The 23,966-nt window shown below is 41.9% G+C and overlaps 1 protein-coding gene across 2 annotated transcripts; it reads left to right on the top strand.

Annotated features, from left to right (window-relative positions):
- The first annotated feature begins 356 nt into the window (after window positions 1–356).
- Window positions 357–23,925, top strand: pkn2a (protein kinase N2a). Of its 2 annotated transcripts, none has more exons than XM_026148719.2 (23): window positions 357–724; window positions 8,164–8,328; window positions 8,505–8,640; window positions 12,419–12,573; window positions 15,434–15,563; window positions 15,692–15,837; window positions 15,996–16,203; window positions 16,643–16,828; window positions 17,047–17,156; window positions 17,251–17,394; window positions 18,511–18,586; window positions 18,821–18,977; window positions 19,280–19,406; window positions 19,835–19,971; window positions 20,233–20,308; window positions 20,486–20,577; window positions 20,666–20,842; window positions 20,935–20,997; window positions 21,081–21,157; window positions 21,344–21,486; window positions 21,605–21,712; window positions 21,793–21,873; window positions 21,962–23,925. In XM_026148719.2, exons 1-23 carry the CDS (start codon window positions 704–706, stop codon window positions 22,163–22,165), a joined length of 2,919 nt encoding a protein of 972 aa, XP_026004504.1. In that variant the 5' UTR covers window positions 357–703; the 3' UTR covers window positions 22,166–23,925. The 2 variants fall into 2 exon arrangements, with proteins under 2 accessions (XP_026004504.1, XP_026004503.1); XM_026148718.2 differs by lacking the exon at window positions 357–724 and adding an exon at window positions 5,525–5,751.
- Window positions 23,926–23,966: the final 41 nt, after the last annotated feature.

Below are 23,966 nucleotides of genomic sequence, written 5' to 3'. Positions count from 1 at the left end.
AGGCTGTGATGACTTCATCTACATGCCTAAATATGATTATCTGATTAGATTAAAAGCAGTTGAACAGTTGTACCTATAAGAGTGGCCAGTGAGGTTAGGGTTAAATTTTAAATGTTATCTTTTTTTAAATTGTACTTTCACTTACCTTCTCAACTTTGAATAAATATAAATAGTTGCAAGACTTTTACTTGTAAAAGCATTTTATTTAAATTGGCCGGTGTTACTCCTCCACCTTTAATGTCTAATACGGCTGCTTCACATATGTAAGCCTTGATTTAATTTCTTTATTTGTGTTTGGGGAAGATTTGGGGATGTTAGCCTGAGGTGAGGCCAGCCTTTACGAAGTTTCTGATCACATGTGTGTAGTAGCTGTCCCGGCAGTGTTGCAGCTCCTCTGGGCGGACTCTTCTATTATAACCACCGCCTCTTTCTCCAGCTGCACTGGGACAGATTTATGCTTCAGCTTTTTATTTATGAGCGCCAGTCCACCCTCCTGGACTCCGCTAGGACGGTGCGAGCGCGTCAGAGAAGTGTGAAGACGGCATGGGAAACTCCGTGTACCCGAGATGACCGATGGTTTGGTCAAAATAGTGAAGTTTTTTTGTCGCCAGAGAGGGAAACTTAAAACAAGGTTTGCTTTTGGAGTCCCACCACCCCTCCCTCCGCTCTCCCTGTAGGATTTGATTCAAAGGCGAAAACCAAGATGGCCGCCGACTCCGTGCAGGTAGGAAAAGTTGACAACTGTTGCGAAAAGTGCGCAAACTTGCTCCAGAGGTGCAGTTAGAAGTTAGCTAACAATTAAAACGCTTTAAAACGAGGCTTGCTGTGAGTTAGTCGTGTGTTAGAGGACTGCAGGGCCTCTGCTAGGTCCCAGAAGGCTGCCTGGGAATTATCCATGGATTGAGGCCTGGCACACAATTGTCCAAACTAACTTTCAAACCGGGAATTTTGTGCGAAAACCGCCGTGTTATTTAATGTAAAGGATCCTGTTGTAGTAAACGAGGTTTAGCGTTTGCGTAACCGTAAAAGCTCTTAAATAGTGGCTGTTTAAAGTAAACGTACAGGTCTTAGTTAACCTGCGTTACTTTTTTGGGAAAATAAAAGTTGCCGCCGTGTGTTTAGATACTGGCAGTGTGCAGAAAATGTGGTAAAACTAGACAAAAAAGAAAAAATGTCGTCTTTGTAAAGAAAATGCTTTGAGTTTTCTTTTCCAAGCTCGTTATAAACTGGTTGAACGTATAACCAGCGACACCACAGCAGCCAGCTTAGTGCCAACTGCAACAGTAATGCTAGTTTCTGTTTTTAAAAGAGAGGCTGGAAGTCAGTGTTACGCTCTCCTTTTTTTGTTCGGTGTGAACAGTTATGACTCACTGATTAATACAGTTTCACTCGAGTGACGTCACTCCCCCCTCCTCCTCCAAGTGCATCTTTATATCAGAAACACTGTTGAGTTGTGCGACAGCTCATCCATACAGCTCGTTGTCCGATGGCACTACTTTATGCGTGACCTCCAAAACTCGTGTTCAACTTGAAAGCTGCCTCACCTCCACGGGTGCGGGAACCTAATGCTGTATTTGTCATGTATGGATGACTCAGACCGATGAGGTGTTTAATTTGTGCATCTTAAATAATACATGCCACATGATCTAGGTAGATTATACAACACAGAATCTATACTTGTTTATACTTATTATATTTAAACATTATATTGCCTGGGAGCAGCCATGTTTGAATTAGAGATGGCACGATACCACTTTTTTATGTCCGATACCGATACCGATATCATAAATTTGGATATCTGCCGATACCGATATGAATCCGATATAGTGTTTTTTAATCAACAAAACTGTTTTTTAAAATATCTTGCTGCATTTTGCAAGTCTGCAAGTTCATACTCAAGTTTAAAACAACAACTACACTAAAGCTATTCTGTTATACCTGTATACAAAAAAAATATTTCATAGTTCAGCAATACTGATCAATCTAATAAACTTAGACCTACACCATCCTCCCTATTCTGGTATTTTAAAGAGTACTTAGCGTAAATATTAAGCAACCTAACTAATAGGGTTCCAACTCCCAGCAACAACAAAAATAAATAAATAAAAAATAGGGAACCACCCCTCACGCTCCACCTCATGATGCTTAATCGACGTAATCAACCTTAATTTGATGCAGTGTGAAAAAAAATGCACAGAAATCAATTATTTTTCAAGAAATATTAAATAGATTCAACATCTTTCTTCAACAGAATTGCAGACTGCACAGATGGTACCTTCCCAAAGGAAAAAGTACTATAGCTTACTAGGGTATATATATTAGACTTAATAGTCACTATATACAGTAATTGACTTCTATTCATTTTACATCAAATTAAAACTTTGTGTGTCAGATAATTATTTATTAAAAGCTCGACATTTTAAATGAGAATAAGAAAGAAAAGTATGTCTTTGTGCCCCCTTTTCCCTGTTCATGCCCTATCGGCCCCCCTGGCTAAACTTTGCTAGATCCGCCCCTGCACAGTTACCAGCCGTCAGCTACGTAGAAAAAGATCCTGGTGTAGAAAGTAATATTAAATAAATTCTAACAACAGCTGATCAAGCTTAAACGTGCTGCTGTTGTTCAGCTGCTGGTTTCCTCTTTCTGGTGCAAAGTGGGCCAAAAACAAAGATGGACTCAGGACAGAAAAGCCGATCAGCTGATCATTTAAGCAGTTTCACGATTGAAGTAGCAGCCGGAGAGCAAGAGGCAGTCGCTCGTTAAGCTTAACGCAGGAATGCTTTACAAACATTCAGAGATGGACTTACACACTTGCTTTACTTCTCTCGGGGATAACTTTGTCGGAGATGAAATGCCGGGTTGCTAGCGAAGCTCCACATGCTATCCAGATCACCGAGGTGAGTTACGGCGTGTTGCAAGTTTGTGAGGTGCTTTCGTGATATTTAATGGATCGGATTACATTTTTTATTTTTCTCCGATATCCGATCCAGTCATTTAGGTCAGTATCGGACCGATACCGATACGTAATATCGGATCGGTCCATCTCTAGTTTGAATGCTGTACATGTGTAAGGACAGACATGTATGTAAGTTAGATTAGGCTCACAGACTAATCTTACTTTGAGGACTGGTTGATTTGTGTAATTAAAAGAGTGTAACCGTAATTTGGTTTGTACCTTTTGTTTTTCTTTAGAGCTAACGAATAACAAAAAGCAAAACCTTCACCGTAATAACTAAAACTAGATGATGTATTAATACTTCAACCAGACTTTTAACAACTCCATCACAGTAAGAGAATCGTGGACATTTGGATAATAATTTCGGTCTCTGTTTCAGAACCGTTACACCGGTTAAATTATAAGAAGATTTACTTTTACTTTCTCAAAGGTTAGCAATATAATCTGGAGTGAAATCTGACACTGCACATTTATGGTCGTGTGTGGGTGATGATGAATGATAAAAACAACAGTCGGCATAATGTAACAGGAAGGCAGTGTCAAATTTGTGTGCATGAATAAATAACAGTAGGACATGTTGGTTTCTCCGGTGCTGGGGTCTTTATCCTGTTAAAAGCCACACGTAGCTTTTAATTTTATCTTTGGCATTCTGCTAAATTTAAACACCTGCTTCTGGAAATTGGAGTCGAACTCAGCAGGGTGACAGGTGCAGGAAAGTGGTTTACCTCTCATTCAGGTTTTTTGGACACCTACTGCCTGAGGAGCTCAGAAATGACCTTTAGCTGCTGTGACGTGACATGTGAGGCGTTCCCTGCTGTTTGACTTGCTGTGGGATATGTAGACTGCTTGCGAGAAGGTTGCACTTGTAAGAGCTATCTTTATTAGCTTGTGTTGCTATTTTTGGCGGCAGCACAGAGTACAGGGCTGTGGCCAGTGCTCTGCAGCCAGCTGTGGGGGTAAGATAGACCGGGTGTCGGGTTGTAGGCTGCGATTAGGCCTCGCACAGAAATGGCAAGGGCTTGGCTTTTTTAGCACAGACTTCGATAGCGGGCTCAAACTTTGCATTGTCCTTTTGTGTGAGTGGAGCTCTTGTTGTTAGACTTCTACTTCTACCTGAGGTTCAGACCAAATGTTTGCTTTTACCTCAGTTGCCTTTCATGTCCCGGAGCTCTAAAGGAGCTCATTAACAAAGGTCAACATTTGTAGGTAACCCTTGCCCTACTCATTTAAGAATATGGCACCTTTTTTGTGTGCTTTTCCTTAGACGCGCATTAAGTGGTTCCCAGCAGGACTGTTTTTGTAACATCAACTAAAATATGTATCCACAAGGTTTTCGGTACTGTTTACATTTGTTGTGAAGCCTTGGATGTTTCACAGTGCAGCCAGCAGAGCCACACTGGCAAGTTCCCTCCATTCATCATGAACTGTATGTATTGTAGCGTGAGTGGAGACATTTGCTTACAATTTCTGCTCTGCTCGTCTTTGAACTTAGTAAGTCTCGAGTTCCCGGTATGATGTCACTCCCCCTTACGGGGTGATACGTTCTAGCGTCAAAAGATGATAAGAGCAGTTAGAGGTAAAGGAGCAAGTCAGTGAGGTATTGCAGTGAGAGGAGAGCTTGGTCTTTTTCTTTTATTTGATCTCAAAATTAAAACACAGGCCCCGCGGGGTCTTCTAGCTGATTAATTTCTGCCTTATCTGATTGGCCTTTCATGGATTTCCTTGCATTGTTGAACAGTAAAATAGGCCTCTTCTGGTGTCCTCCTGCTATCGTCATTCCACTGGGCAGATGCAGCTACAGTGCAAACAAGTTTTGCAGAGCAGCCAACTTAAGAAGAGGACTCCCCCACCCCCCTCCCAGCTGTGACCTCCATTTTACCTACGAGTCGACCAGGATATGTGCAAACTATAGTTTCCTTTAAAGACTACTTATAGAAGAGAGGCCAGGATGGGGGAAGGGAAGGAATAAGCTGATGGAAAGCCCTCATCTTACCAAGCGTGATGCGTTTTCCTTAATATTAATCTGTCAGTCATATGCCATTGACTCGATTCAGGGTTTGGTCCAGGTACATGTGGTTAGCTCCTGATGTACCTTGTGTAATGATCAATTCAGGTACATGGTGATGGTCCTAGAAATAGCTTTTAATGTGAAACAGGGGTTCAATCCTTGGAAAGGAAGTAACTGTGAAGAGAGGTGGAAAACCAGAAATGCAGCTTGGATAAAGGACAATATACCACAGTCTTGTTTGAGAATTTCTTTCTCCACCATCACTGACACACACACACACACACACACACACACACACACACACACACACACACACTGGCTGTCTATGGCAGGCACACTGCTTTCTGGTCTGCCATAGACAGCCAGCGTTGTTTTTTAACATGGGTTAATTTTAGCCACAGCCCTCTGCATGGAGTCAGATTAAGTCCCATTCTGGGCTGCTCTGACCTCACAGAGTGAGAAGCTAAGAGGGATTTGGCCATCGCTGCTCAGACGGTTTATCTTCCCTGCTGATGTCAATAGTCTGTAGGAGAAAGAAAGTGTGAAGAAGGGAAGGAAAAAAGCTGGAGAAAATCGGATCATAGTGGAGTGAATGATTGTGGCTTTGGGCAGAGCCTAGGTTGGTTACGCTCGTCTCACCTCCGTGGGAGAGGATACTATTAGCTTTATTAGACAACAGAAATCCACTGGAGTTGATGGGATGATCGTGGCTGGTCAGCAGAACGTGCGTGGACCGGTTTGTTCAATGGATCTAGAGATGGAATTGGCTGAAACCGATGAAGTTGTGGTAAGACAGAATGATCCTTTCAGCATCCTCTCATTAGCAAGTTTAAAGAGTAGTAAACCTTGAAACTGAAGATTTCTGATTAAACCTAACTACAGTTATGAGGGTGCAAATTTCGTACTGATGGGTTGAAAGCAACAAAGATTTTAACAAATCATTCTTTGTTTTCTTGAATAGAGTAAGTTAATGTCCTTCTGCTTACAGCCCAGGGGCTTTCAGGACGAGGCAGTGAGTTTCTCTCATGTTGAATCTGTTGTTTATTATTATTATTATTATTATTATTTTTTTTTTTTTTTTCCCAAAAAATCATTCTTGGAATAATAAAGCAAAGGCCTGGCTAATATTTTGTTTATTACAATTTGGCTGCTTTAATTAATGGTTAAAATGAAATGCCGGTCGTTCATTGTTGCCATGGAGCACAATTAAAAGGTCATGCTGACAACTTCATATTTAAAATCAGGAGATATTTTTCAAGCCAAATAACTTTTGCTTGAATGACTTTATAATAAAATGTAATATGCTGATAATCAGACCTTAGATGCTCACATACTAGTGGATCATTATGCTGTACTAGGACCTTCTAGAGCAGAAGTGTTCAGGAAGCGACTTCTAATCCCTCTTTAGTTAAGGTGATGGTTTTAAGGATGCAGGTCATTGGTGACTGACAGCAGCAGGGAAAACAACACGCACAGCGGCTAGCTCAAGTTCAAAACACACCACTATGCTGGGGTGATGCCAGAACACCGTGAATGGGCTGCCTGCGCCGAATTTCTGAACCCCGTGTTTTGTTAATGGATATTTTCAGTGTAGTTGATGTGACACGTTCATTTCGCATAGTAATTTTATAATGTAGAGGTGAAGGGGGGGGGACCCTTTAGTGTTTGGGGGATCAGTATTGTGGTTTCTGTATTACACAAGCAAAAGATCCCCAGCTCCATCCTGGGAAAACACCCACATCCCTATGGAGTTGCTTCAGGAAAGGCATCTGGTATAAAAACTTGTCAAATCAAACATGCGGGGCTACTCGATGCGGCGGCCTCTTGTGAGTAAGAGAGCAGTTGAGAGTAGGTCTAATATAGAAAAGACTGGCAATCTCTTGGTGATGAGATCATATAAATTTATGTGTCCAGGAAAACGCCTCTTTGGGCTCCAGAGCTTTGATGGTAATCAATAAATATTAAAAGCTTCAGCAAACAGGAGGATTGCATAATTGTAATATTGTCTACGCCTGTGCTGTGATGTCTGACTGAAATAGTCAGTTAAAGAAAAAGAAACTGGCTCGTGTGCTTTCTCGCTGAACAGAGGTGAAGGGTGAAATATGCTTCACTCTGCAAGTGGACTTCTTCCAGTTCTTTTCAAGGATCTTTATTTGTTGACGTGTGCATTAAAGGCTATGAATGATTGCTATATCTAGCTACAAAATCATGAAGTTGACAAAAAAAATGAAAAATCGTAAAATTAAAAGAAGAAAACATTTGAAGTTGGGTATCAAGCATAAGATGTACTATCTTGCATCAAAAAGCCAAAAATAACAGGAAAAACACGCGGGACCTCTGACTGTACGTAGCTGTGTCATGTGACCTGCTGGCTTTACCTGGTGCATTTCCTACTGGACCTGATTTTCATTTATTATTAAAAAGAATTCCAAGAGCTTTTGAAAGATTCTCTCTGGCTGTGCGTGTTTCTCTTGTTTGTACAGTACCTTCTAATCTCAGCACGTCTCAAACATTTCATCACTCTGAGGGGGACAGTTCTTCTGCTTTTGCTGTTAAATGCTGTTTGATGACCAACATTAAGGTGCATTACCATGATCTTCCTATGCATTAAATCTACCAGGTGTTTGTTGGCTACTTCTTATTTAAAATAAAATACAAATCCCTTCTGTCTGCTCATCAGTCATGCTTACATGTGTAGTCACCACACAAAGACCAGGAACAATTTGGATTTGGTGAATATTTGCATTCAGGGCTTCAGATTTCACATGAACTTTGCTTGTGATTGTGAGAAACTCTAACTGCTGGGCCGAAATTGTTTTTAACTCCTCCTTTGTGTTTCCATCTCGTCATGAGCGCTCATGACGAGATGGAAATCCATGCATGTTATGAAGCAACAGCTTCAGCTGTTTTGCAATTCTGCACTTTAATGCAGTGCAGATTTGTTCTCTCCTTCATAGTTTAACGTTGATAAGACCTGTTGATTAAATGCTAGTTTAAAATGCCAGTGTGCACAGTACGTGACTGACCTCTGCTTGTCCTTTCCTCCTCTTTTTTTTTTTTTTTTTTTTTTTTTTTTTTCCCTACCATCCCTTTACTCTTCTTCTTCTCCTCCCTTGCTGAACTACTCTTAATTACATTCCACATCTTCACCCTATCTGCTCTTTTGTTCCTCCTCCTCTTCCTCCTTCTCCTCCTCCAGGGGGATGCCCGGGGCCAACAGGTGGCAGAGCGTCTCGGTCTGGGACACAACCTGGACCTGTCGGACACCATGGTCCAACAAAAGCTGGATGAGATCAAGGAGCAGATCCGCCGTGAGATCCGTAAGGAACTAAAGATCAAAGAGGGTGCAGAGAACCTGCGAAAGGTAATGTCACAGATATAGTATAGTATCCGCTGTTTCCCTCAAAATGTCTAAATCTAAATATATTATGCAGTTTTTTCTATCTCTCCCTTGTCTAATAACATCACATTTATGATTAAGTTAATGGAGATGCTTTTCAAGGCTTTAAGGTGGTCTCCTCTCATTTTTCCGCCTCTCAGGTCACCACAGATAAGAAGAGCCTGGCTTACGTTGACAACATGCTGAAAAAATCTAACAAGAAGGTCGAGGAGCTTCATCAGGAGCTACAAGAACTTAACGCCCACATTGTGGTAAAAGACCCCGAAGAAGTGCTAGGTAATTACACAAGCACTAAAGGAGGGCAGGGTCAGATTCAATAGATGGTACCAAAGTAGGAAGGGGTTAATATAAGTAGTCAAATAATTAATCATCAGAAAAATAATGTTCCCACCTAAGTTTTTGTACAGCCACTTAAGTAAATGTAATAATGCCATGCAAAGATTAGCCTTCATACAATGAATATTTTCCATGTTAAACGTCCAGGAAGTCTGTCATAACTTAATAATTACAAAAGCTGCCTACATCAGGTTTACAGGGCCGAAACTCTCATTTAAGCTTTGGTAAAAACTGTAACCAAATCAATACACCCATGTGTCACCGCCATCAGATGGACAGCGTCTTTTTAAAATCAAATACCTGACGTTAAGTTTACTTTAAGCTTCACATGCAGTTTTTCATATACACACAGTGTTTGTTTAATTGTCTTATATGACCGAAAACTCGCTGAATAATTAACAGATGAAGCACTGATGAAAATAAACTGTAGCTCCAGTCCTAATTGGCTTGTTGCAAATGACAGCACAGTCCAGGAGTCATGGTCTTGGACATTTTTTTTTTTTTTAAGTCTTATTATGAAGCTCTGTTTCTTTATATCTTAAAGTGTTCACATTTATTGTCGTCTTGTTTGCAGTCGTAATCGTACGCTGGCATTCTTGTTTGCAGCCAGTGTTTTTTAAAGCTAAATTCATTCTCAGCTATGAGTTTATCCAGGTCACATAAGGCAACAGGCCACTCTTCCAGTTAATGTATGTGTAGCAGTCTTATGGTTTAGCTGTAAATGCACAGCACCAAATAATTTTGTCTCTGTTGTGTCAGACGAGCACCTATGTAAACACACACAGAGCACATTCAGTGTTTGGAGGTGACTCACTCTCCAGAGGCTGACATTGTTGCATTCCACATTCCCGTGGCAGTTACAATGAGCTGTCGATTGTTCCTCTCCGAGGCTGTTGAAAGCCTGCTCCTTTGCATTTGTTGACAACAGTGGAATTTGGAGAGAGTGGACCACAGCAGCATCTGTGCATTCAGTGTGCTTTTTGTCACAGTAGCTGCCTTTTAGGGTAGCTGTTGGTGGCAAATGTCTGCGCAAATTCAGGAAGAGAAGGAATGGTATTTGTCTGCCTGTCGCCGTCACGTTGTCCCGGCTCATTTGACAATAGGAAGTTGATGAGGAGGGATTTGTGAGTGTGTGTGTGTGTGTATTTGTTTGCTGGAGGAGGGAAGGGAAGTTGTCTTAGTAAATGGTTATCTTAAGTGAAAATAAATTTAGCCTGACTCTGCGACCTATCTGGTGAATAAGGGCTTTCTTTTTAAGTGACGCGAGGCCAGTGGAATGTCGCTGGCCATCGCAAAAACGGCCAAGAGGGACTGAGCGCAGTTCAGCTCCTTAGACACAAGACAGCTTCTTGAAATATGTTCAGCTCTTGTTTCCTGAATTAGCAGGAAGGAGTTGCTCTGTCTCTCCGAGCAGCCCAGAATGTGTTTCTGTTCCAGGAGAAAGTTGAGGGGGCTCTGGTTATTCTCCGCCACTCAGCTGAGGAGGCCAGAAATGGACTGACTCGCACTCAGGCGCTTTGTGTGAGCAGCAGGGGACACCAGTCAGGTCCCTCTGTCACATATGATCTCATTCATAAAGAAAGCTAACCCCGACATCGTCTGTTATTAAGTCTCAATCTGTTTGCCTACCGCTCATCACACACAGGTTTAAGGTTCCCACTCACGATGTACTAGTTTAGACGGTGTAAGCATGTCTCATTGCCTTCTCATCAGATGCAGATGGGGTTAATCTGAGGGAGGGTTCCCCTTGTCGATTGTCCAGCAGTGACATCAGCCCTGCAGCTATCTTGTCCTACGGCCCAGCAGGGACTGGATCACTCTTGGAAGAGGCGGGGGTTGTAGTCCTTAAATTCTTGGCTCAATGCGACCTCAGCCAAACCGCACCCCCAGGCGAAGAGGAAAGCCCCAGACATGTACTAGATGACACAAGCAGCACTTCTGCATGTGTCTTTTTAAATAGATGTCCTGTGACAGTTTTGCCCCGAGCACCTCTAAAATTCTCACCTTGCTCCACAGGCTTTTCTGCAAATACTCTGCTTTTCTTGTCTAGCCCTACCTCTTCAAGTGTGTCACCATATCAAAGCGTTACCCTGGAAGGACTAGCATCCTCCCCTCCTCCACATTAACAGAAAACTCAGCAGTGAAGCGCTCTCTCAGCTTATTAAGTCTCATTAGATGAATCATTTAGACTTTTAGTTCAAAGAATAAGTTACTTCCTTTTTGCCCGTATCCCGCAGGTGCTCAAAGGAATCGTTAGAGGGTGTTTTGATGAAGCATTCGGACTGAATGAATCACAGACCTGCCTGCTGGTTATTGTTATCTGCATCTGGCTTTGTCTCAGAGTACAACGCCGTTTCTTTGCCAGTGTTATTTTGGGTCTTGACACCTTCAGTGAACTGTTGGTCTTTGGTTATGTCATGTGACATGTTTTGTGTCTTTGGATTTGGAAAACTCACTAAAAAACAGAGCTGAGCTTAAAGGCTAGAAGTTAAATACATAATGAAGAGTACCATGTTAAAGGACCTTGCAACAGATTGGAAGGGTTCATGCTTCAGATGTGGGCTCACTTAAAGAATGCTCTGACTCTTTTCTAAGACTACTAGCTTTATGAAAACATAGCTTCTGAAACTCAACTTGCAAGTCAAGTCAGGAGAAGTCGGGCAGGTTTTTTTGCCCACCTCACCCGTGTGTGTGTGAGTGTGAGAGTGAATGTTCTGCTCTGCTTTCAGCTGCAATGATCAGCTTGGAGAGGGTTTTTTATTTTTATTTTATTTATTTATTTTTTACCTGCACCTTTCAAGTTCAGACTTGACCAAAAAACACAACAAAACAGTGAACCTATCCACCAGGTCTGTGGTCCATCTCTGAGAGTAGACGACAGTGGGTTTAAGTATCTCTGTGTGTTTGCCTGTGTGCATTTATGTGTAAAAGGAAAAACAATTAAATGTCTACAGATCTATGGACAGATTATTGTTTAGTCTTTGCAGCCTGTGGGATCTGGACATGGATCATTTTTAAGAGTTGATATTCTGTTGCATGTATCTTTTTTGGGTTTACTTTGTCTTTGCATAAACAGTATAGGCACTAGTACTGGCAATCATCTGCATGTTCACACTTGTGTGTTGTTCCTTTTTTTTTTTTTTTTTAAATGCGTACAATAGAGACGGCCGCAGGGGTTTCCCTGTGCTGTTGGAACAGCGCAGACTTCAGGAGAGAGTCAATGAGCTGAGATCAGAAATGACAGCCTTTCATATTACAACTCCTGAATACCAAAGCATTAAAGCCAAACTCAGACTGAATAGTTGTGGCTTCACATTTGAAGGATTTCCGTTCTGAGCAAAAACTTGTTTGAAAAATCCACGAAGCTTAGCTGACAATAGATTTCTTAATCCTAATGTTGTTGACTTCTGTAGTAGTTTTTGTGCTGAGTCAAGCATTGTGCTAACAAACCTCATCAAGTCATAAACAGCACACCCTTCTGAGCATGTAAAGTGTCCACTGAAGTTGCAACAGGACACGCTTTATAAGCAGTTTATCAATCCTTTTGCAGAGCTGCAGGATTGTTTAGCTTAATAAAAAATGGCGCACACATGCTCCGTTAATATTTGTAGCCTCTGCATATTTGTGCCAAATGTAACATGCTTTATGTAATGTCTACAATTGTTTCCAGATGGCCATAAGATGCTAACTTTTTTTTCTTTCCTCTTCCTTTACCCAGAATGCCCTTTAACACCAGGTACCCCTAACAGCGAAGCAAGAATGTGCACCAGCAGCAACCGACTGGCGGCCTTAAAACGGCAGGTTGACATTGAGCTAAAAGTCAAACAGGGCGCCGAGAACATGATTCAGATGTACTCCAACGGGTCCTCCAAGGTAGGCGAAGGGTTACCCGGAGATTCAGGCTTGCTCTGGTTCACGTCGGACACATTCTGATGATACTTTATTTAATGAATAGATTCACTTCTACATAGCTGACTGCTTCTTCTGTTTTAGTCTTTGTTCAGTAAAAATAACAATGCTGAGATCTGGAAGCACAATATTAGCCACAGTTATGTACAAACGATGATGTTGCTGGGTGGTAACATTATTACCTCAAACTAAACATATTATGTGTTTATACAGTCAACAGACACACTTCAAACCAGTTGGCATAGTGCCGTTTTGAGCTGTGTGGGTTCAGCCTGAACCTCATTTAAATTCAACAACTTAAAAACAAAATGTTCTGCTCCTGGCACCTTAAAGAAAGCAAGTAAGCAAAAACACCACCTGTAACTGCAGTAGGAGTGTTTTTGTCATCTCAATCCGGGTGATTTGGATGGCAAATGATTGTGATTCTTTACGGTTTAAAAAAGATGACATATCTTTACTACTTTGGAAAACGAATAAAATGCAGCGGTACAGATTCAGCGTTATAGCCGTCTTCTTGTGAGCTGTCAGCATTTCAGTAGATTGCTTTCCCACCACCACCAAGTGGCTCACTGCCATGATAACAATAGGACCAATTTTCCTGTGAAATTTGTGATTATCACTGATCTGTTAGTTTTCACATATTTGCATGTAATTGTGTATTTACTCAGAAAATGACAGCGCGAAGTGTGTCTGCCTTACCTGGACTTGAGCATGCTTCATCACAGTGATGAATGAATTTACTTAAGGGGCTCACTACTATTAATTAAGCTAGATTTGTACTTGCAGAACCAAGGATTTTTTTTAAAAGTCATTATGAACAAATGATGAGGCTTGCTGGTTAATCTGAGTATCTGATTTGACCTTTTCCAAAACACTACTTAGTGTAATTTTTGTACCGCAGGTTGTCAGTTTCCAGACTCATAATCACAAGTGCTTAGACTACTTAAGGTAAAGTCTTTGCAGAGAGGTGCTGTGAGCATAATCGCATGTTAACTGGAGCCGGCTGGCCTGTTGCCATTATGAATACCAGGCTGCTGCATGGCAGGTTTGCTTTTATAGCTTCACTGTAGGGGAGGAGGAAACGGGAGAAGGCGCTGACACATACTGTGTGTCATATGCACTGCTGTTTGTTCACAAAGCTCTGTTGGTCCTTGTGTGTCCTCGAGTCCTCAGAGTCAGGGAGGACTATAATTTAGTTGGGAGGTGTGCGTTAAGTCACGAAGACCGGTAATAACAGCCGAGAGCCTCTCGTGTTAAGCTCGGCCCTTGTATCCGTCAGTAGTAATTCAAGCCGGTGTGTAGTAGATGGTTTGGTGTAGTCTGGGGTTTCTGGATTGAATTGGAATCATTGGCAAACCCCAAAGAGGTTTTAAGCCGAGTCGAAGGAACTGTAATAACATTATTTCTAACATTTATTTTTTGTTTTTTTTGGGTTTTATTTCCTTAACAAAAACAGACATGGAGCCTTTGGTTTCATGAAACATGCACACGACTCATTTTGTGTGTGTGTGTGTGTGTGTGTGTGTCTCTCAAAATCATCCTAACCTGACAGAGTGTGCGCTGCGCTAGCGTACTGCCACTCCCTGGTTTCTCTAAGGAGACACGTTTGCCTAGAGGTGTACCATGCAAAGAGTGGTGGAACTGCTGTCAGAGTGACGCTTAGACTCGAATTCACAGCTGAAGAAAGTGACACAAAAGTGTGAGTTTGAAGCTTGAAAGAGCCGAGTTCTCAGGAGTGACAGTGTGTTAGAAATATAAAGGTTGTAGTGTCCGGTAGCAGGTGGAGACCAAGGACCACCTGATCTGTCCATCCAAGATGAGTGGCCCACTGCAATCGTAACTGGGAATAACTGCAAAAATGCTGGAATGTAGTGTGATGATAGGTTATTGCCTTTTTAACCAGTGTGTGGCTCTATTAATGTAATTTAGGTAAACTATGTGACTACTTTTATTTATATTTTTTATTTGATGAGAGCTGCGTCTTTGTTCATAAACTCTGCTTGAGGCAGTTTTACATTTGTAATGAAGCAAACTGAGGTTAAGGATATTTTGAGGAATCTCAGATTTGTGTGTGAATCATGTGGTTTAACTTTGAGTTTGTGAGTACCAACTGTTTGTGAATGAGGCCCCTTGCTTTTACTGTACATAGACAATGTCATGTAATCACCACCCACCAAAAACCGAAAACTCTTCTGCTTTGAAATGATATAATTTAGCTTTTTATTGCAGGATATTGTTAATAAAACTGTTTTGGTGGAGGACACTTGAATTTCTGGTGAGTGTAGTTTGAAAACTGTAATGCAATAAGCATTAAGGGAGCTGTAAATTGATTTGCATTGTCTGGCTTGCTGGGGCGGGTGTAAGCGACCTTTCCCTGTCAGACCGACGGAGGCACCTTCCAGTTGGAACTATTCCTCTCCTGATGTCAGAGAGGAAGTGCCTGTTGAACGGAGGCCTTTCCTGCAAGCGCAGATATCAACAACCAGGATTTAAACTTAACAGGAATTTGGGGTGGAGTTTGCTTACTCCAATGTGTGTTTGCACGTAGGAAAGGTTCAGCAAACACAGCAGTGCACACATTTTTTTTTTTTTCTTTGGTGAATAAGATTTTCCATGTTGTCATTTAGACTTCAAGTCCAATTAACGGCACGAACGGGTGTCTGGGCTTTTTGTGTTACATGCAACAAAACAGAACACGTGCAGAGGGATTAGGTGCATTTAGACAAAATGTTATTGAATCCTCTGATTTGGTCATCAATGGTCTGTAGAGATAAAATACCTCCCTAATGAGCGGTGATGGTTTAGTTTCCAATTTTACTCACAGGATCGTAAGTTGCTAGCAGCCGCTCAGCAGATGCTTCAGGACAGCAAGACGAAGATTGAGTTCATCAGGATGCAGATCCTCAAGGCCAGCCAGGCCAGCGAGCTGAGCTTTGAGAACAATGATGTGATGGGTGAGCCTTCCCTTCCTTCAGAGCTTTTTTTTTTTTTTTCTGAGGAGATTAAAACAGAAAGACAGAAACAGTGGTTATAAATCCGATGTCATCAGAGTGAATGATTTAAGTGTGACCTTGTACTCCAGAAAAGCCCATCATCAGCCCTTTAGATCTGCGGGTGGAGGAGCTGTGTCACCATGCCAAGATAGAGGCTGCGGTAGCCGAGGGAGCCAAGAATGTCATGAAACTTCTGGGCTCTGGAAAAGTCACAGAAAAGAGGGCACATTCAGAGGTAGGCTGTGTAAAACTGGACAACAAGTCAAAATCTGTCACTTTTGAGATCATGCAATCTTAGACTTGAGATGAAATGGATCTCTGGACTGCTGTAGTAAAATAATTTCCTTTCAATCTGTCTTAATTCGCTGCCTTATCCTCTTCCTTTCCTTTCAGGCCCAGGCTCGTTTCAATGAGTCCAGTCAAAAGCTTGACCTTTTGCGATATTCTTTGGAGCAACGCCTCGCTGAGTTGCCTAAAAACCATCCTCGCAGCAACAGCATCATAGAAGAGCTGTCCCTGCTGTCGTCACCAGCCCTCAGTCCCAGATCCAGTATCATCTTCCCACAGTACAGCACCGTGACCAAGCCTGCAGCACTCACAGGTAACTGGACTATTGAGCTGTTCCTAATCACTAACAGTGCAAATATGACTCTGTTTCTAAAGGTGGTCTATTGGTTTTTTGTTTGTTTCTTTACCCTTTAATTTAAAGTTGTATCCACTTTTAAGTATACTGAGCTGATCTGTGTGGACTGGTTTTTATTTTTGGTTGTAATACAGTGTGTACTTTTTGCTGTTGAATCAAAAAAAGAAGATGGATTATTAGACAATCAGATCTGGTTGGTTGGTTGGTTGATTAGTTGTTTTTTTTCCCCCCTAGTTATTTGGAGGTGTACAAATTATAGTCCAGTTTAGGAGCAGACAGTAAACTGGGCTAGCTCATTATACCAGTACATGGTGTCACTTGAAGTAACCTGAAGTGGGAACAAATTTGTGCAGGAGCAATTGTATAACACGTGTGTCCTGTCCTCGCTCACCTCCAGGCACATTAGATGTCAGGCTAATGGGCTGTCAGGATCTACTGGAAAATGTCCCAGGTCGTTCCAAAGCTGCATCTGTCCCGCTGCCTGGCTGGAGCCCCAGCGAGACCCGCTCGTCCTTCATCAGCCGAGCAAACCGAAACCGCGGCGTGAGCTCAAGGAACTTAACCAAGAGCGAGGAACTCTCCAGTAAGTACATCTGATCTCGTACACAAAATAATTACCGAAAGATGAACTGTGATATTGTGCTGATTCACAAACAAATGATCTGTTTACTTAAAGTGTGGGCATGACCCAGAGCAAGTCACACCTGAAACTATAATATGGGTGAAGTGAAGCAACTGCCTGTTTAATACCAACGGGGATAGAATTGGGGTTTTGTTAATAGCTCAGTGCTTTTTCCTCAGATGAGATCAGTGCAGTGTTGAAGCTGGACAACACAGTGGTAGGACAGACGAGCTGGAAACCAGTCAGCAATCAGGCATGGGACCAGAAGTTTACATTGGAGCTGGACCGGGTAACACACACATTTCCACCCTTGAACTACACCTGCGCTGTTGACTCTGTGTTTATACAGCACGGACGCTGAGTTTCACATCTTTGCGTTGCAGTCCCGGGAGCTGGAGATCGCTGTGTACTGGCGGGACTGGCGTTCACTCTGTGCTGTCAAGTTTCTGCGGCTGGAGGACTTCCTGGACAACCAACGTCATGGAATGTGTCTGTACCTGGAGCCACAGGGAATGCTGTTTGCTGAGGTATACAAACACCATTTCAGTTTAATTCCATAAAAGGGGGATAAGTAGTTGTAACTGTCGGCATATTTTAGTAATCTAAAAATTGAAAAAAGTAATTTAAGTAGTAAATTAGCTTTGAATGGTCACAATTAAACATTATCTGGTAGGACATGTATGGATAGACATACTTACTTGTACTTATAGGAAATAAAATTGGAAACATGGTGAAGTGTGTCAGTTGGTGATCTTTTTGCTTATAAAAGCTCACTTTTAAACTTGAAAAAAAATTGTAAATTATAAGAAATAAATACTCTGAGAAGACCTAGACTGGAATCTTGGTAAAGTCTGTCCACAGAAGAATATTTCAAACGTATTGTGGAGATGTCCAACTCCATGTTTTTTTTGTTTTTGTTTTTTCATCGTCTTTATTAGAGCAGTTTCATCACTGGGTTCATCCACTGTCTGAAACAAGCTCCAAAACAACAAGTTTTTAGCTTCTCTGCCTTTAAGCCAGCTTTCTTCTGATTGGTTGCCCGTTGTAAAGAGAAGGTTTAAGCAGCAGGTGGGTGGGGCTTCTGCACTCGCACTCAGTCAGCTGTTATTGAGGGTATCTCCTCGATATCAAACAGATCCAGGAGTACAAAAAACTTGCCAATAAAATGATATCTGGAGCAGCCTGAAGGTTGAGTTCTGAAATAACAACGTGCCGTAAACTAAGTGTGATTGTTAAGCTTTTGTTGCAAGACGGGGTTTAAATAATCGCTCACAGATAAAAACAAACTAATGACAGTCACTTGCCTCAAACAGTGTCTGCATCAGAAGTGTAGTTTAATAGATGTTGTGTGTAAAATTACTCATGCATTAAACTTAAAATAAAATCAGAAGGTTTTACTGTTGGATGTAAGATTGTAAGATTAGATGTGGAGCTTTTTCAGTGTGATCTAATCCTGACAGAAATCTGTAAAGTGTTACGGGTGTGCATGATTTGGCACACGTTTGTGTTAGTTTCTAGTCTTGCGACAGCGTGTCCTATGCTTGTGCATAACTACAGACATGTGTATTTGCACAGGAGTAAAGAATGCACAGGAAACAGATGTTTTGTTTTGTGAAATTACTTTTTTATTTCTCTGTTTTCAGGTAACATTTTTCAACCCTGTCATAGAGAGACGACCAAAGTTGCAAAGACAAAAGAAGATTTTCTCCAAACAGCAAGGTGAGTCGCTGCTGTGAAGCCATCATGTTCTTATTTCTAAGGCAGCAGTGATGGATTCTTGGTTGACTTGCGTGTTTAAATATATTCAGTGATTCTCCAGTGTTCATACATTTACTAAGTACTGTATGTAATTTCCTCGGATCCCTTACTTATTTGGTTGCATATTCCTGATTCTCTTCTTCCATTATTCATTTTTTCCTTACAGTCTTTTTCCTGTCTTTTACTCTTTGTCAGGTAAAACTTTTCTGCGAGCCCCTCAGATGAACATCAACATCGCCACCTGGGGCCGTCTGGTTAGAAGAGCCATACCAACCGTCAGCACAAACTCCTTCAGCCCACAGGCGGCTGAGACTGGATCCAGCAGCCTGCCTGGTTCACCCACACCCAGCAGGTACACAGCCATACAGCAACCACAGACTGTATAGAAAAGATGTGTATAGCCACTGTGACATCTGCAATTTTAATTTTGATCTCTGCCTTCTTGTAGGGTGCTAAGTAATTAACTAATGCTAGAAAACTTGTTTAGCATCTGCATAGCTCCATAAAGTGTATGGCTGCATTGCAAAGATTTTTACTCGCATGTAAACATGCATTTTAATGCTGTAGTGTTTGCCATTTTACATGAGTGTCTATGGGCACAGCTGCTCGGTAAGAAGAACTTTCACCACTGCTGTACTTCTGTCCCTTACACAGCGACCCGCTGGTGACCAAGCTGGACTTCGACAAAGAGCCCACTCCAGGGCCCAAACGTTACTCCATACCCGATGACATCCGAGAACCACAAGTGCATCACAGCGTTTCTGACAAGGGGGAAGTACAGGTATGGTTTTGTTTAAGGAATTACAAGAAGTGGTGATAAGACGCATGCGAGCTGATACAATCACAGATGCAGTCATGCTGAGCTCTCTGAGAATCTCCTGTGCGTAAAAGTCCACCATGCTGGGCCTCATTCCTGTCAGCTGGAAGGAAGTGTGTTGTTGCCAAACAAGTGAAATTTAATTTAAAAAATTTAAAAAAAGGAAGGAAATATTAGATTGTTACGCACTGAGAGAAATGATTTTTGAATTATGTTTTGTTAGTTAGATTCTTTAATAGAAAACCTTTATTTCTCCAACGTTAGTTTTCATCTACAGAGAAACACTAAAGACTAAATTTAAAGTCACAACAAATAGGTGACCAGCACTGTTTTCATATTTACCCTGTGTGTCTCTTTCTGTCCTTCTGTTCTCCTGTGTTTCCTCTCCGCAGGATGCACTCGCCTCATTTGACTTCCTCAACAAGAGAATCAGCACGGTGATGAAGCCAGATATGGATGGAGTGGTGCACCATGAGTTCCAGCATCCAGACCTGGAGCTTACAGCCATTCAGAAAGACACAGAGATAAGGTAAGGAGGGTCACTGCTTGCCATGTATATGCTACTTTAAAGCTTTGAATTGGTTTCCTTCAAATAAAAACGACTTACTACTCAAAACAAATTACACTGGGTTAAACACTGCCCCCTGGCTTTGGCTCCAAGTCACTGAATTTTCATGGTGGTGTCTCTTTCCTTGTTTTGTTTTGTTTTGTTTTGCTGTAACTTTAAAGTTTAATGCAGGTTGGTTTGGAGTGAGTGAGTACACTGATGTATGCACTGGTCTCCTTCTAGGGAAGAAGAGCCGTTCCAATTCAGTCTCCAAGACTTTAAATGCGTGGCAGTCCTTGGACGGGGTCACTTTGGAAAGGTACTTTGAATAAAAAAGCTGCTGATGATTATCTTCTTGACATTTCTACTATATTAAGAATGTTTAGTCAATTTTAAAAAAAAAAAAAAAATGTTTGCCATAAATTTTCTGTGGACTGAATAACTTTTAGTAGACAAATCAAGCAGGAAAAAACTGAAGTGTTCATCTCCTCCACAGGTGCTTTTAGCAGAATACAAAAGCACTGGAGAGATGTTTGCCATCAAAGCTCTAAAGAAAGGAGACATTGTGGCTCGCGATGAGGTCGACAGGTACTCACTTAAAGCTCTTTCACAAACCCCCCACTGTCAGGTCACTTCGGTGTAATGTGGTGACTCAGCTTCCTCCTCTCTTTGCCAGTCTGATGTGCGAGAAGAGGATCTTTGAAACGGTCAACAGCGTCCGTCACCCGTTCCTGGTCAACCTGTTTGCGTGTTTCCAGACGCAGGAGCACGTTTGCTTTGTGATGGAGTACGCGGCTGGAGGCGACCTGATGATGCACATCCACGCTGATGTTTTCTCTGAGCCCAGGGCTGTGTGAGTGTCTTGTTAACGTGTGGGCAGGACCACAAACTCTCACAGCGGCACGTCGTCTAAATCTCCTGTGTTTTTTTTGTACCTTTTTGCAGGTTTTATGCAGCCTGCGTTGTTTTGGGATTACAGTTTTTACATGACCATAAGATTGTGTACAGGTAAGGCCTGAGAAATTTAAAGTAATACTTCAATTCAAAGTCAGGGTCCCGAAAGTTATTTTTGCTCTCATTGCAATTTTCAGAGATTTGAAGCTAGATAACCTGCTCCTGGATACAGAGGGCTATGTAAAGATTGCTGACTTTGGGCTTTGCAAAGAAGGTAAATGGATGATGATGTCAAATTGAAACTTTGAGAGTTATTGAAAGCATAACCCTGTGGTAGATTGTTCACTCCTGTGCTGTAAGATCTTCAGAGAAGCAGAGTTATGAACTTGCTCCATCAGTTGTTGGAGGTACACATGTAGATTTGTTTTGGAGTGATGGACGTGCTCTGTGCTGCCTTCAGGAATGGGTTTCAGGGATCGCACCAGCACGTTTTGTGGCACACCAGAGTTTTTAGCTCCGGAGGTGTTAACTGAAACGTCGTACACCCGCGCCGTGGACTGGTGGGGCCTGGGCGTCCTCATCTTTGAGATGCTGGTTGGAGAGGTGAGCATGTGTTTCGTCAAGATGTCAAGAATCCATCATTTATTTCTTGAATATGTTCCTTACATCAGGGGTTTTTTTTTTTGTTTTTTTTTTCCTCCTTGGCACGTCTCTCTTTCAGTCACCCTTCCCCGGTGATGATGAAGAGGAGGTATTTGACAGTATTGTCAACGATGAAGTCCGCTATCCACGGTTCCTCTCAACTGAGGCCATCTCCATCATGAGGAGGGTGTGTAGACAGACAAGAAACGGTCTCTTTGTGCTCCTGGGTGTAAACTTTAACATTATATTTTTTGTCTTTGTGCTCAGCTTTTGAGGAGGAGCCCAGAAAGACGGCTGGGAGCAGGAGAAAAGGATGCAGAGGAGGTTAAGAAACATCTCTTCTTCAGGGTAAGAGGCGCAAAGAGAAAGTTATCACTGTGGTAATCAAAGAAAAGAACGCTGTTGTTACCCACTTGCTCTCTGTCTTTATTGATAGACCATCGATTGGACCGGGCTTTTGGCCAAGAAGGTGAAGCCGCCGTTCGTCCCGACCATCCTGGGCTCCAGTGACGTCAGCAACTTCGACGATGAATTTACCTCAGAGGCTCCGATCTTAACCCCGCCCAGGGAACCCCGAGTGCTGAACTCCGAGGAGCAGAACCTGTTCTCTGACTTTGATTACATCGCTGACTGGTGTTAGCTCCGCCTGAATCACACACACACACACACATACACATACACATACACACACACACACACACACTGTGAACCAAGCACAGCAATGACTGTAGATCCCATTTTTTTGTTTGTTTGTTTTTTAAATCTTTAAACAAGAACAGACAAACTCTTCCCTGCCCCTCATGTTTGGGGAGGAGCTTTCGGGCAGAACTATGTGCCATTGAGAAGAAAGTCCAGATGCCTCCTGAGGACACACACTTACTACTTCTTTTTTTTTATATCCACATGAAGAACTTTTCTTTTCTTTTTTTTTTAAAGGAGAGGGGAAAAAGAATGAATTCTGTTGTTGGAGAGTGAAGCAGGCGGGATGTCCTCCTGTACAGACTGCCATCGTGTCCGTTGTCTGACCACTGAGAATGTTTTCCACATGAACTCTGAGAAAACGGCAACATCACAGTCATGCTATTTAGAGTCACTGTTTTCAATTTTTTTGATCTGTACAGATAATATTCAGTCGTATATTTTATTGTTTTGTTTTGTTTTGGTTTTTTCGTTAGTCTCGAAGCCCTCGCCGTACCTTATCTCACTGTAAAGTTCTGCAGCAATCGCATCTGAAAGTGGCGCTCATTGAATTTGAAGTGCTTAAAGCATCGTCACTGAATAGTCAACAACAACAAAACATCTTGACGACTACTACTACTACTGCTTCTTGACTTGAAAACAAGTAAGAGTATTCACTACATATTCTTTTGGGTCTAGCGGTCCAGTTTACCTCCTTTTCCTCCCAGCGTGTCCACCTGAAGCTTCCATGTCTTACACACCGCCCAAACTGGTAAATGAATTACTGTTTATTTTGAGCTGAGTTCATTAAAATGCCCTTTGGCTGGGGAAAAAAATGATGAAAAACACTAAAATTATCTTGTCTGGTGCCCTCTAGTGGCCTCGCTGCTTTTAGTGACCAGCTGTGGAGTTGATACAGTATCCAGTCGAGCATCACGATCAAACCATAACATTATATGACCGCTGGTTTTGCGCTTTGATTCCTTCATGTCCTTACAGAACAACCATGTGTTGGACTTGACTTCTTCTTTCTTTTACCTCAGTAAAGACACTAAAGCGTCTCGCCCAGTTACAGCTACCGAAACCAAACTCATCCTGTCCTCCTCGGGAGTAGCAGAGGAGCGGCTCTCTGTAGTTTAAACAATCTGACACACTGAAAGTTTACATAAAGGCAAATTTAATGAGGTGGTTTTGTGCAGAAGTCGGTGTCCTCAGCTGTTGCTTTGGAAATGAGGCTACAAAGCTCATAGTAACTTCAGGTCTCCATCCAGAAGCCATTTGAAAGCTTCCTGTTGTTCAGGTTACATGTTGTAGCTGACATAGGGGGCACGGCACTCTGTTAGTGTGGCTGTTCTGTATAAACTGACTCAAATGTTGCAGACCTGTTTATGAATCACTACAGGGGGAGGGCAGGGTATATTTTATATAAATATATATACATACTGTATGTATACAATTAAGCTGAAAGCACTAATTTTATCAATAGTTTTTAATTATCAATGTTTCTTAATGAAAATAGATTGTACAAAGTGTTTGTTTTTTTATTCTTTTGCTTGTGCATGTTGTTGCCAGAACAGATTAACTTTATGGATGGTACACCAAGTACTCACAGCAGTTGCTCTTCATCCTCCGGTGTAAAAAAACAAAGAAAATCAAAGGCATTGTTGCAGTCATTGTTTGTTGCCCATCACGAATGCACAAATTAAACATTTGTAACAGTGACTTTGTTTCTGGTTTTCCATCACCTCTGGAAGTTTGAGGTC

This window comes from Astatotilapia calliptera, chromosome 18 (assembly GCF_964374335.1).
Source record: "Astatotilapia calliptera chromosome 18, fAstCal68.1, whole genome shotgun sequence".
Lineage (NCBI taxonomy): Eukaryota > Metazoa > Chordata > Actinopteri > Cichliformes > Cichlidae > Astatotilapia > Astatotilapia calliptera.
This window is presented reverse-complemented; position numbering and strand designations above follow the sequence as displayed.

Excerpts from the sequence above, each read along its gene's own strand:
- pkn2a (XM_026148718.2), top strand. The coding sequence starts at position 5,665 with ATGATCGTGGCTGGTCAGCAGAACGTGCGTGGACCGGTTTGTTCAATG. Across the intron at positions 15,564-15,691 it reads TGAGAACAATGATGTGATGG|AAAAGCCCATCATCAGCCCT; the intron begins GTGAGCCTTCCC and ends CTTGTACTCCAG. Across the intron at positions 17,395-18,510 it reads AGGGAATGCTGTTTGCTGAG|GTAACATTTTTCAACCCTGT; the intron begins GTATACAAACAC and ends CTCTGTTTTCAG.